Source organism: Macrotis lagotis, chromosome 4 (assembly GCF_037893015.1).
Source record: "Macrotis lagotis isolate mMagLag1 chromosome 4, bilby.v1.9.chrom.fasta, whole genome shotgun sequence".
NCBI lineage: Eukaryota > Metazoa > Chordata > Mammalia > Peramelemorphia > Peramelidae > Macrotis > Macrotis lagotis.
In genome coordinates, this window is record NC_133661.1 from 255,660,157 (window position 1) to 255,673,511 (window position 13,355).

Here is a 13,355-nt window from a genome sequence, read left to right on the forward strand (position 1 = left end):
TCTAGTGCTGAGCATACTCCTCTCTCTCACCACCTACTTCTCTTTTTATAAAGAGAGGGCTAGCAACTGATCAACATAATGACTAATCCCCCAATACCAGAGCATTCATCACAAAACATGTTACCTACTTCCTGGCAGGTGATCATCATAAGGTACAATTTAAGATGTATATATTTTGGATATAACCACTGTAGGGTTTTGTTTTGATTAAATATATTTGTTACAAGTGTTTTCTTTTTTATTTCTTCTTTAATATGTGTGTGTGTGTGTGTGTGTGTGTGTGTGTGTGTGTGTGTGTGTAGGGGCCAGGAAGTACATAGGAGAATAAGGTGATATGGAAAGGAAAAGAGGTTAATTTTTGATCACTAAAAAAATATGAAATGAAATTTTAAAATAAGTTGAATAGAACCATGATGATAAGGGAAAATGAAAAATCTATTAGTTCATATCACTTGGCAAAACATTCCAAAATAAAGATCTTGATCAAGTTGTTATGGGTGGCCAAATATCCAAAGATAGTGAAGCTTCCCCCTACTGAAAGTGGACTGTAATTGGTCATATGTCTCTACACAATAAACCTGAAACCTTCAAATGTTTAATCAATTGACATAAATTAATCTAAGATAATCACCATCTGGCTATCTTAGGGTACTTTTGATTTGGATAAAATAAAACACCTTAAAGAATGTCTTGATGAAACTTTCAAGAAAATCAAATATCTCAAGTGAAATACTTTTAACATGTGACTTCTCAAAAAAAAATCCAGGTGTGATAATCTGAAAATAATTTAGTCTCTGTTAAAAAAAATTAAACAAATTGAGGAGTGAAAAGAAAGAGGCAGAAAATCAAATTTGTGCCCTTTAAAACAATATACAAACTCTTTGCCTGCACATCAGAATTGCCTTGCTCAATTAAAACAGGAGCTTATCAGACCAACCTCTCCAAGCAAAGATTATTCAATTCCCTCCTTTCATTCTGAGGATGGGAAGGGAAAGAATAATCCCTTGAAGTCAAAATTCCAATACACCATTCCTTTTTAAAATAAATTGGGGTCAATACTCCAACTTATTACTTTTAATTGAATTATGTGATATCTGACATAAATCTGCAAGAGATTTAACTGGTAATTTTGTGATGGTTCTGATTCAGTTCCTGTCATCATTGAAAATACAAAACAAGTATGTATTTGTCTTACATTTTGTCTGTGTTTTTATTTCTTTGTAAAATGCAGGAAAATCTAGCTTGTCTCATGTTTACTATCGTTTGTGGATTCTGCCACCCTGAAAGATTTCTAAAAGGGAAAATGCAGCCAGTCAGAAAAACTCCTAAAAGCTGCAGCCGGGGTGGCTAGGTGGCGCAGTGGATAAAGCACTGGCCCTGGAGTCAGTAGTACCTGGGTTCAAATCGGGCCTCAGACACTTAATAATTACCTAGCTGTGTGGCAAGCCTCTTAACCCCATTTGCCTTGCAGAAACCTAAAAAAAAAGAAATATTCAAAGAGGAGACAGTTTCTGGGGACCAGCATCAAACTGAAACATGACCTCAGTCTTAGCCATCCCAGTCATGATCCTCTACAGGAGGGTTGTCCATGACCATGCTTTGGTAACATCAAATTAAAGCTTTTCCTACCAGATCTGCCGTTGGTGGATTTAAGGCAAATCTTATCTTTAAAGAGCTTAAGATGAAACATGCAGAGGAAGGAGATGTGAAAGATGGCTCTGGTGGGAAAGAAACCACCTGAATACTCCAGTGAAAAGTGGTAGAACTCCTTAGCCATTAATTCAGATAAAAAGATTGACTACACAATTATAATAGCTGACATGGACTTACTGGATTTAATGACTGACAAAATGAATTCTTAAGATGGCTTTCAAGATAAATTGAAAATTCCTGGCAATATGTGTTTGGTAATGAATTTTCAGAAATCTACCTGGAAAAGCTAAACTAGCTACATCTTGGCCTTCTGCAAAACATCAAGGCTTTATGTATATAAATATTTGTGGCATGGATGTGTGTACACACATACTGTACCCACATACATCCATGAATGTATACATCAGTATAGTCAGAAACTAGCCAAAAATGAATTGGCAAAACTGTGGGACATAGATGTCATTGGCCTGGTACTCCTAAAGCTCTATATTAACCTAGTTCCAAAGTATTACTACTGAGAGTCTTGCTAATTACATAAAATTGTACAAATCTACTTCCAGAGAAAGAACTGATGGAAATTGAAGGCAGATTAAAGTGTACTTTTTCTTTATTTTTATTTTTTGGTCTGTGTTTTCTTTTACAACATGACTAACATGGAAATATGTTTTTCATGTCTGTACATGTGTAACCTATATCAAATTGCTTGCCTTCTCAAGGAGGGTGGGAGGGAAGGGAGAGAATTTTAAAGTTAAATTTTTTTAAATGAATACCAAATTTGTTTTTACATGTAATTGTAGAAAAATATTAAATTATTTGAAAAAGTAAAAGTTAATGGGAATTTTAGTTTGGGTTTAAATTTATCTACAGGAGTAGCAAAATCTAAGAACTTAGTAAACAAAAGATCTCATATTGCTAATTAAATGTATTTAAGGATTATTCTGCTGAGATTTCAATTTTGTAGTTTTCCTTAGGAGAACTGGACAAAACAAAATACCACTAGCTGGATAATAATTGGTGTTGTGCACTTGAATACCTTTAATCTATTTTCCTTAATATTTTAAATGCTATAATGGAACTTGAATTTTAAAAAGAATGTAATTTTTTATTTTTGTGTAATTGAAAAAGATCAGGAGTGGATCATGGAGAGACACTTGACTGTCCTGTTTTAAAATGAGACCTTTTAACAAGGAAGGAAGATCAGTGGGTTAGAGTCTTGAAATGATCATTATTCATAATTAAGTGGGCAATAAAATTTGCTTTGAGAGGCACAATTTTTATTGGATTAACTTCATTCAGCAAACTTTTCATTTTTTCCTTCTTCCTAACTTTACTACCACATATATGTTTCTTACTTAACCTGATTTAATTTTTTTCGGGTGTATGAATGTTAATTTATGCAATGTAAGTTTTTTGTAATTTTCTAATAATGACTTTTTTGAAGGTTTTGTAAAAAATTAAATTTGCTTTTCCAGGTTAAAAATATGAAAACACCATAAATTATAGCTGTCATTATCTAGGTACCAACTTCAGAAGAACAAGCAAATTAAAAATAATGATGGAATCCTTCTAATAGAAACAACAAATTTGGCACTAATGAGATGAGTCCCCAAAAGCAAGGATCATCAGACTGCTTAAGGAGGGTTAAATCATCCCATGTTGGAAATGGAACTGGCTATAACTCCCAGATAGTCAACGATGTGACTGGGCCTGCGAGTGACTGCTCTACTTTCCAAACTGGGTGAGAGAAGGAGACCCTGTCTTAAAAAACAAGCAACAAAACTATATTTGCATTTGCATTTAGATTAATTCACTTTTTCAAACATTTATGCAGAATGTGTTTTTGTTTTTGATACAGTGGTACTTATGCATGAGATATATTGACACTATGAATCCCTTTACCTTTTACACTATTTTATGGCCTTACAAACAAATACAAACATAGAATTCTTCTACTGGACTGCCAAGGGTAAAACTATTCACTTTAAGTAGAATACAACTTTATCCAAATCCTTGTACCTTTTGAGTATTAGGTCATTATTCTTCAATTTACCTGGTACAAGAGTGTGTGGTCAGACAGATTCATGAAGACACAAAAATGGAAGAAAACGAAATCCCCTGTCAGGTAGCATTTCAAGCAAAGTTCTTACAAGTACCCAGGAGGAACATGTTTGTGTATGTCAGAATTGCTCTGTGGGTATTTGAAAGATTTCTCTTGAACTTTTGTGGCTCTTTTACGGAGCTCACTCTTTAAAAAAAAAGATTTTCTGATAAAGAACTCATTTCTAAAATATTTAGAGAATTACATCATATTTATAAAATTACAAATCATTTTTCAATTGATAAATGGTCAAAGGATATGAACAGGTAGTTTTTAGTTGAAGAAATTAAAGCTATCTATAGTCATATGAAAAATGTTCCAAATCACTATTAGAGAAATGCAAATTAAAACTCTGAGGTACTATCTCAAACCTATCAGAATGACTAAGATGGATAAAAAGGAAAATGATCAATGTTGGAGTGGGGAAATTGGAACACTAATGCATTGTTGGTGGATTTGTGAACTGATCCAACTATTCTGGAGAGCAATATAGAACTATGCCCAAAAGGCAATAAAACTGAATACCCTCTGATTCAACAATACAACTACTAGGTCTCTATCCCAAAGAGATCATAAAAAATGGGGAAAGTTCCACATGTTCAAGAATATTTATAGCAACTCTTTTTGTAGTGACAGAGAATTGGAAATTGAGGAGATGCCCATCAATTATGGAATGGCTGAACAAGGTAAAGTACATGGATTTTATTGGAGTACTATTGTTAAGAAATCATGAGTGGCTGGACTTCAGAGAAGTGTGTAAAGACTTGTGTGAACCATGCTGAGTGAAATGAGCAGAACAACAACATTGTGAGATAGTCAACCATACTGGATGAAGCTCATCTCAACAGTTCAGTGATCAAGGATAATCCTGAGAGACCTGTTACAAAAAAAAATGTCATCCATATTCAGAGGAAAAAAACTAGGAAGTCTTAATGCAGAGCAAAGCATATTAGGCTCACTTTTAAAAACTTTTATGTTTTTTCCTTCTTACTCATGTTTCTCCCTCAGTTCTAATTCTTCTTTCTCATTATGACTAATAGGGAACTATGTTAAACATGATTCATGTACAACTTTGACTAGATTATTCATTGCCATGGGGAGGGGGAAGGAACGGGAGGATAATAGAAAAATGTGGAACTCATAAATTTGCAAATGGATGAATGTCAAAAAAAATTTAAATGTTTAATTAAGAAGCCTTTATCTCCTTCCCACTCCCCACCATTAAAAAGAAAAGAACAAAAAATACCTCATAACAAATAAGCACAGTCAAGCAAAACAAACTCCACATTGCTCATGTCCAAAAATGTATGTCTCATTCTGCATCTTGAATCCATCACCTACTTGTCAGGAGATGAGAACTCAGTCTCATACTATTTGGGGGAGAAGCATTACAGACTGTTGTTTTACTAATAAAAGTTACTCCTTAACTAGTAAAACTGGACTGAACTTTCTAGTTTCAAAATTTATGCCAAAGGAAAAACAAACAGTGCTGTAAAAAATTTTGGAGTGGGAGAAGATGAGGTGAGGGAGGGGGGATTGGATAGGAATGCACACACTTTATAATCATGACCCCAAACTGGTTTAAAAAAAGTCAAAGGGTCTTTTTTTAATGCCATCTCTAGAGAAAAAAAATCTCAAAAGTTCAGTAGTCAACATTTTCTTTTAACAAATTCTTACAGTGAAGTCCTTTTAGTCTATATTTTCATTAGTGAATGAGCTGATCTTAGGCGGACTCTATTAAATAACATTGACCTGATTGAGGATTCAAAATATATCAACAGTGTAATTATAAGAATAAGAAAAATGGAGGTCATTCCAATGTAAAGAATCAAGAGTTTACTGAATTTTTTTGGGGGGGCCGGTCCACTGTCAATGCTTCCCCCATAGCCTTTAAAATTACAATAGGGAGGATTCCATCCATACAGGCAATGACAGTTCTGATTATGGTTACACAAGCCTCTGCCATGACATTTTGTTGCATTACACTCATTCTTTTCTTCGGGAATATCAACACATTTCCTATTCTTACACATTTTCTTTGGTCCACATCTTGTCCCATCTTTCACTTCTCCAATATCAGTACCTCTCATCCCAAAGTGATAATCCGTCCCCCAGCAGGTGGTACCATTGACATTCATTTGAAAGATGCTGCCAAAATCCTTCAAAACGGGGATTTCTGTTACATTTTCACACAGTATTCTTCCACATAAAATGTGATCTTCAGCACATTTCATATATTTGTTCCCCAAAAAGCCACAGTTACCCAAACGATCTCCTTCCATGTTTATTTCCCTGAAACATTTTAAGGAACCACCTTTTGCCATTTGGCCAAAGATACTTTTGCATTGGTAGTCAAGGCCTTGGCAATATTTCTCATAACAGAAGGCTCCATCTCCACATGGGCTTCCATTTAGCACATATGTGTCAGCTGGGCACCATGGTGAAACTCCATTGCAGTACTCTGGAAGATCACAGTTGTTAATCTGAGCTCTACATAATTGTCCTGCTGGAACAACCTTACAGTCTTTACAACAATGACCTAATGCACAATCAGCACCTGGAGATAGCCTGCAATTGGATTGGCAACAATGATTCTGTTGACAATCCTCTTCTGACCCACAGTCACATTCTTCTCCATTTTCCACCATCCTATTACCACAGTGCCTTAAAAAGTAGACTTGTTCTTCTGGGGGGTCAGCCAAACAATGTGCGTCACTGTTCAATTGTTTGTAAAAGTAATTATAACTACAGTTACTAAAGGTTTCTACCTTAAATATATTAGCATTCATGATGCAATTTTCCCCTTTACAAGAGCAGGTCTCCTCATCATGATGCATGCCCAGGTTATGACCAAGCTCGTGAGCAAAAAGGGCAGCAAGTAAAATCAAGTTGTTGTCAGTGAAAGAGAGAAGAGCAGTGGCATGATTTTCATTACAAATGTTTCCTACATAGCCTAAACCAAGGTATATCCCATATGAGTTGAAGACAATTAAATGTGCAGCATCATACTGTAAGCGTCCTGGAAGAGTTTTCTGTTGCCACTTCTGAAAATCCAAAGCAACTGCCCATATAGGACCTATGATGTCAATTAGATTGCCTTGAGTCCATATTTCTAAGCCTACCAAAAATATATGAATTCTCAGTGGGTCATACAGGATGTCAGTCATATGAACTATGTTTAAAACTTGTTCCACTACTTTTGTTTTGTTTTGATTTGAGAAGATAAATCGTTCATGGTCTACCACCACAGCCAGTTCCACAAATCTAGTAGATTCCCAAGTGGCCCCCTTGGTTGGAGTTTTTGACAGTCCTTGAAAATTAGGATGACTTATTTCCTCATCAGTTGCGGCACATTTCATTTTCAGTCCATTGTCCCCCAGGTGCTCCAAACGATACACTAGATGCTGAAAAGTGATCGTGGTGGACAGAGGCTCAATCTCATAGGTGACATTCTCTATCTTCAGCATCCCATGGAGGCCTCCAGAACAGGTGCTAAGGGCCACCACTGACTCAGGGATGCCCTCCACAATCCCCTGGTAGTAGCAATCATTGGGAATGAAGGGCAGGTCCATTGTGAGAACGTCCTGGTCGTTGTAGGTGAACACTGGGAGGTGTCGGGGCATCCAGAGCTTTCTAACTTTCAGGTGCATCACTCGTTTCTGACCCTCAATGTACAGAATGTACGTGTGCCTCCCTGCCACCTCAGGGACCCCCGTCTGGGGCGGTACCTTCCAGGGAATCACCACTTCATAGGAGGTGAAGCGCCAGCCTGGTCGAGGCTGGAGGCAGTCTGCGGGGGCCAGAAGCACCTCCAAGCTGAGCCACAGAAGCAGGGCTCTCCCTATCACCCCCACGAGCATTCTCCAGCCGTAGTGAGAGCGAGAGTGGCCACCGCAGGTTGAGTTTCAGGCTGGAGCCGCGACTGGAAGCGAGCGCTACTCCAGCGAGGATCCGCCAAGTGCACACCCTGGACCTGAGCCCTTCCACTTAGCCCTCCGCTCACCCAACTCCCAAGTCTGGCAGCTGGCCGCGAGCCCCTCGGCTGTGCCCCCCACCAGGCAGTCAGCGTCGTGCTGACTGACCTAGCGGTTACTGACCTAGCGCGCGCCTGGACTGGCCAGAAGAGAGTCCTAACTCCCGCCCGCCCTTCCCTTGACTCCCCTCCCTTTCCTTTCCAAGAACCACAGATTCAGTAGCCGGGGAACAGAAGAAAGGGAAATGACAAAGACAAGGATCAATCAGTATTTGACGATGTCTTTCCCAGCAGAGTCATAGTGCAAACATTTTTAATTTTTTAAATTAAATTAAATTTTTTAAAAATTAAATTTTTTTCTGTTAGGAAGCATTTATTTCCCCCTTCCACTCCCCCCATTCAGAAGAAAGAAAGAAAGAAAAAGAAAGAAAGAAAGAAAGAAAGAAAGAAAGAAAGAAAGAGGAAAGTCAAACCCTTAAGATGGACCTAGGATACAGGATATTTTGTACTTGTTTTGTATATTTGGACCTATTTTGGTACATGATCAATGCAGGAAATAATCGTTCTTGACTCTTATTTGTCCCTAAGTAGGCTCCTTCTTTATTCCAAGTCTAGGGGTGGGTTAAAGACTTCATAACAGTTCCTTTGTAATTGCGGAGCTGAAAGGGACAATAGAGTAGTTCATCTCTTAGTCCTTACAAGAGAGGCAATTACAGCCCATTAAAGTGAACTGATTTGCTCCATAGATTGAGATTTAAATTAAGGTCTCTTAAGATGTAGCTCTTTTAACTATTATTAATCTTCCTCTAAAGTAGAGATCAGAGAATGTATGAGGGAAAGTTAATGAGAATAACAATAGTAATCACGAAAAAAAACCAATAGTAATCATGATAGTATGTATCTAGTACTTTTATTTCTGCAAAACACTTTATATGTGTTCTCATTTGATTTGCTAATACAAATGATAGCTAGAATTTATATGGTACTTTAATCCTCACAACAATCCCATTTTACAGATGAGAAAACTGAGTTTGAGGGACTTGCTCAAAATCAAATCGCTAAATGAATGACTGAGGCAGATGTCCAATTCAGTTCTTACTTACTCCAACTCTAGCTCTCTATATATTGTGCCAAATGACTACGTAGAAAAAGGAAAGTGTCAGTACTTGAGTATTAATCTCAACCGTTATCAATACGAATACTCTTTTTCGGTCATCTGTTTGAAATATTTCTGTAGATGGCAACCCATATATACCTCATTCTGTGAGATTCTGATCTAGTTCCCTTAAATGTTGCTTTGGAGGATCAACCCAAGGTCTTCATTTAGGTCTTTTATTTAAAATTATGAATGCCACTGCAACATTTTTACCGTCCATTTATTATTCTTATTCTTCAATATCCCATCTCTTTTTCAGATAAAAATTTCCAGAAATTTTCCTTTACCTCACATATCATGAATCTCTCCATTTTTAAAGTAAATTGTAATTTTGAGTTTTCAAAAAAAATCATATTCCCTCTATTACAGCAATAAAGCATCATTGAAATACTGGTGTTTATTTGTTTAAAGGGGGTTTTGGAGTTAGAGAAGCTTTGTATCATTGAAACAGCTGTACAATTCTTCAAATTCAAATCAATCCTCTGACAGATGAATTCAATCGGTTGTGCATCTAATGTCATGGAATAGTTTGGAGAATAGGCATTCTTTGTCCATTTGATTTTTCCTGTGTGAATTCTTAAGTCTATCTCTTTTAAGTGTTCATGGTTTTTATTGAGAAACTCTACTATTTGGAAATTTGATGCAGTAAGCATGATATGATTTTGAGAAAGAACTTTTTCTACTATGGGGTTAAAACTTCTTTTTTTTTCCAGGTTTTTTTTTTCTGCAAGGCAATGGGGTTAAAGGGCTTGCCCAAGGCCACACAGCTAGGTAATTATTAAGTGTCTGAGGCTGGATTTGAACTCCGGTACTCCTGACTCCAGGGCCAGTGCTCTCTCCACTGCATCACCTAGCTGCCCCTTTTATGGGAACTTCTAAAGGAATTTTATTTTCTTTAGGGGTACAGCTTCCATTTGGACTGTATGGAGAACTTTTTTTTTAATTGACAAAGATGCTCACAAGCAACAAGGGATCTGGCCTTTGAAGTAAATGGCATCAAACTCTTTTCCTCATTGTTTTATAGTTCCTTATGACTGTGCTTTGGAGCCCTGGAGAAAAATCATTCAAACCTTAATTTAACTAATATTTAGGGTCTATCCAAAAGTGAGAAAAAAGATATTCAATGTAAATCTAGGTCAGGTTAAAACAGCTAATTATTCCATCCACATAAAACAAATTCTTAAAATGTCATTGACACACAGAGGTGCATTGACAGAGATTTAAAATGTGAAACAATAGGCTATACCTTAACAAATGAAATAGTAGCCCATTTCACTTTCACCTCATCTCTAAATAATTCCATGTGTACTGGCAAAGGAGGCCAGGATTTGGGCTCATTTTCCTGTCTGTAGTCATCTTCTCAGACTAGGTCATAGCTACTGATAATTCCTATTGCTGCCAGTTAACCCTATCAGAAAGACCAACAAATCCTTACTTTTTTTTTTTTAGGTTTTTGCAAGGCAAACGGGGTTAAGTGTCTTGCTCAAGGCCACACAGCTAGGTAATTATTATTAAGTGTCTGAGGCCAGATTTGAACTCAGGTACTCCTGACTCCAGGGCAGTGCTCTATCCACTGCACCACCTAGCCACCACCAAATCCTTACTTTTTCAACTCACAAAATCGCTTGAAATGTTCACTTCACTATTGCTTTTCTATTATTTAGGCTAATGGAAAGAAACAGAGGCAACCAGAAATCTGAAATCTAGGCTCAGACTTACTTTGGCAGAACATATAACATGTGAGAAAAGCTGCTTTACTCAGTAGAGATGAAGGAAAAGAGATATTTCCATCCCACATATTCTGGAGAATGTAAGAAGAGAGCAAGAATGAAAGTTGCCTCTCCCCTTAAAGTCTATTAAGTGGTGACTAGGTGACTGTCCCTGGTCCAATGACCAATTCTTTTTTTGGCTCATCTCCCTTTCCTCTACTGGCTTCACAAGGACCAGGAAACTTAGGTTAGGTTCCATTTCAAAGTACCAAATCCTTTAACATTGAGACCAAGCACATATGGCCCACAAAATGTCACTTGGGGAGGCCTGCTTAGTGGCATAAATGGTCTGATGGGATCCATGCTAGAAAGAGAAGACCAGCAGTGGGTTGAGGGACCTAATTTTCCTCATAATACAGAAAAAAGGAGAGCCAAAAATAGTGTGACATTGCAGCATAGTTTTAAGGAGAGATTTCATAAGGTTCAGAGGAAGACTGGGTAATGTTCCAAAGACTAAAATTTGACATAGGAACTCATTCCAGGAAATTTTAAAGAAAGAAATTCTGAAGACAAAAAAAAGAGAAATAATTCCATTAGAAAAGTTGGAGTTGCTTAAGGAGACCAGTGTCCCAGGGAACTCCTTAATGAACTTTAAAAAGGCATTTAATGAAAATGAAGGCAAGGATAGGTAAAGAGAACTGAATATCCCTCATAGTTATCTTTTTTTTCTATTTGCATAAGACCATCCAAGTTTTGATCCTTATTATATCTCACTTACTTCAACAGCTTCTTTATTCATCTCCCTGACTCAGGATTCTCTTACCTGTTCTCATACAGCTTTTAAAGTGATATTCTGAAAGTGCAGGTCTGACCATGCCTCTTCCCTCTCAACAAATTCCAATGGTTTCCTATTATTTTTAGGCTCAAATACAAAATCCTCTGGGTAAAATTTAAAGCCCTTCACAAAATAACTCTAATCTACCTTTGTAACTATCAATAGGCAATCACAACTTCATGAAATGTCCATGAAAACTATGAGAGAAATGAATATGCATATGGAATCCAATCCATACTGAGGTTTGCTTTTTTTTATGACAGCAGAACAAAGGAAGGAGTAGATACCAGAAATCTCTACCCAAAGGGGCATGGCACAGTGGGGGAGGGGGAAGATGCAGGAAAAGTGGGGAAAGAAGACGCCCCTCCCAAAAGGGAGGAGCAAAGCAATGGCAAAAGTCGTGTTCTTTTCTCTTGGGAGCTAAATGGATTCCTTATTTACACATTTCCCAACTACATAAGCAGTTTCTCAACCTAGTGCAGACTGGCACCTGTCCTGACTGTCCTGATTCCCAAGGACATACAGGGAATCCAGTTTGGGATGCAAACAACAAATTATGTTAATTGTCGAAGGGGTGAAGGGGTAGGGGTAGGGGAGGGACTTCATTCTTAATACATTCAAGGCTTCTTGTTTGCTATTGGTTCTGTGTTTCTGGAAAATATAACAACTCAAAAGGACAAGTTTAGGGGATCCTTTAACAGTCCTTAATACAGGATAGTTATGAATTACTCCAACTCATACACTCTTCAATTCAGCCAAACTATTCATCTTGTTGAATATACAACATTCTCATACAAATTCTGGTTGTCATCCTTTTGCACAGAATAACCTCTGTGTTTGGAATGTTGTCTCCTTGGTAGAATTCAAGTTTCTTGCAGGCAGAACTTCATTCTTATCTTTATATCCCCAGCATTAGTAAATAATAGTATCTTAATAGATGCTTATTGATTGATTAAGAAAGATATATGAGATAATTAAGCAATTACTAGACTCTAGTTGACACAAGTGACTGATGACTGATAGACATCAGTGTTTTAAGAAGTTCTTATGTATTCAATAACTAGTTTAGAGAGTTTTATTTAGGCAAGGACTACAGGGTACTTTTAATCACAATCAGTTTAGCAAATTTTGCTAGTCTAGGGGTGGCTAGGTGGCGCAGTGGATAGAGCACTGGCCCTGGAGTCAGGAGAACCTGAGTTCAAATCCAACCTCAGACATTTAATAATTTCCTAGCTGTGAGGCTTTGGGCAAGCCACTTAATCCCATTGCCTTGCAAAAACTAAAAGAAAATTGCTAGTCTGTGAAGGGAAGGTTCTTAAACTTTTCTTTTTTAAAAACTTTATTTTATTTTTCCCCATATACATGTTAAAGTAAGTTTTAACATTCATTTTTAAAGCATTGAGCTCCAAATTCTCTCCCTTCTCACTTCAGCCCTCCCTCGTTGAGAAAGCAAGTGATTTGATATAAGTTAAAAATGTGTAGTCATGTAAAACATTTTCATAATATTCATTTGTGAAAGAAAACATAGACCTCCCCCCTTCCCCCAAAAAAGGAACATCAGGAAAAATAAAGTAAAACTAGGTATGCTCCATCTGTATTCAGACACCACCCATTATCTCTCTGGCAATGAACAGCATTCTTTATCATAAGTCCTTAAGAATTGTCTTGGTTATAACACTGCTGAGAAAAGCTAAGTCATTCATAGCTGTGCATCCTACAATACTGCTATTACTTTGTATACAATACATTTCATTTTGTATCTGCTAATGTAACTCTTTCCACATTTTACAGAGAGCATCCTGCTCTTTTAGCATTCATCATAATCACACATCACAATTCAGTCATTCCCCAACTGAAAGGCATCCCATCAATTTCCAATCCCTTGCCACAAGAAAAGAGCAGCAATATATATATATATATATATATATATA

The 13,355-nt window shown here is 37.1% G+C and overlaps 1 protein-coding gene across 1 annotated transcript; it reads right to left on the minus strand.

Annotated features, from left to right (window-relative positions):
• Nucleotides 1–4,946: 4,946 nt before the first annotated feature.
• On the minus strand, nt 4,947–7,831 carry LOC141520383 (disintegrin and metalloproteinase domain-containing protein 20-like). The gene has a single exon (XM_074232072.1). The coding sequence runs from the start codon at nt 7,609–7,611 to the stop codon at nt 5,446–5,448; it is 2,166 nt and encodes a 721-aa protein (XP_074088173.1). The 5' UTR covers nt 7,612–7,831; the 3' UTR covers nt 4,947–5,445.
• Between the last annotated feature and the right edge of the window lie 5,524 nt (nt 7,832–13,355).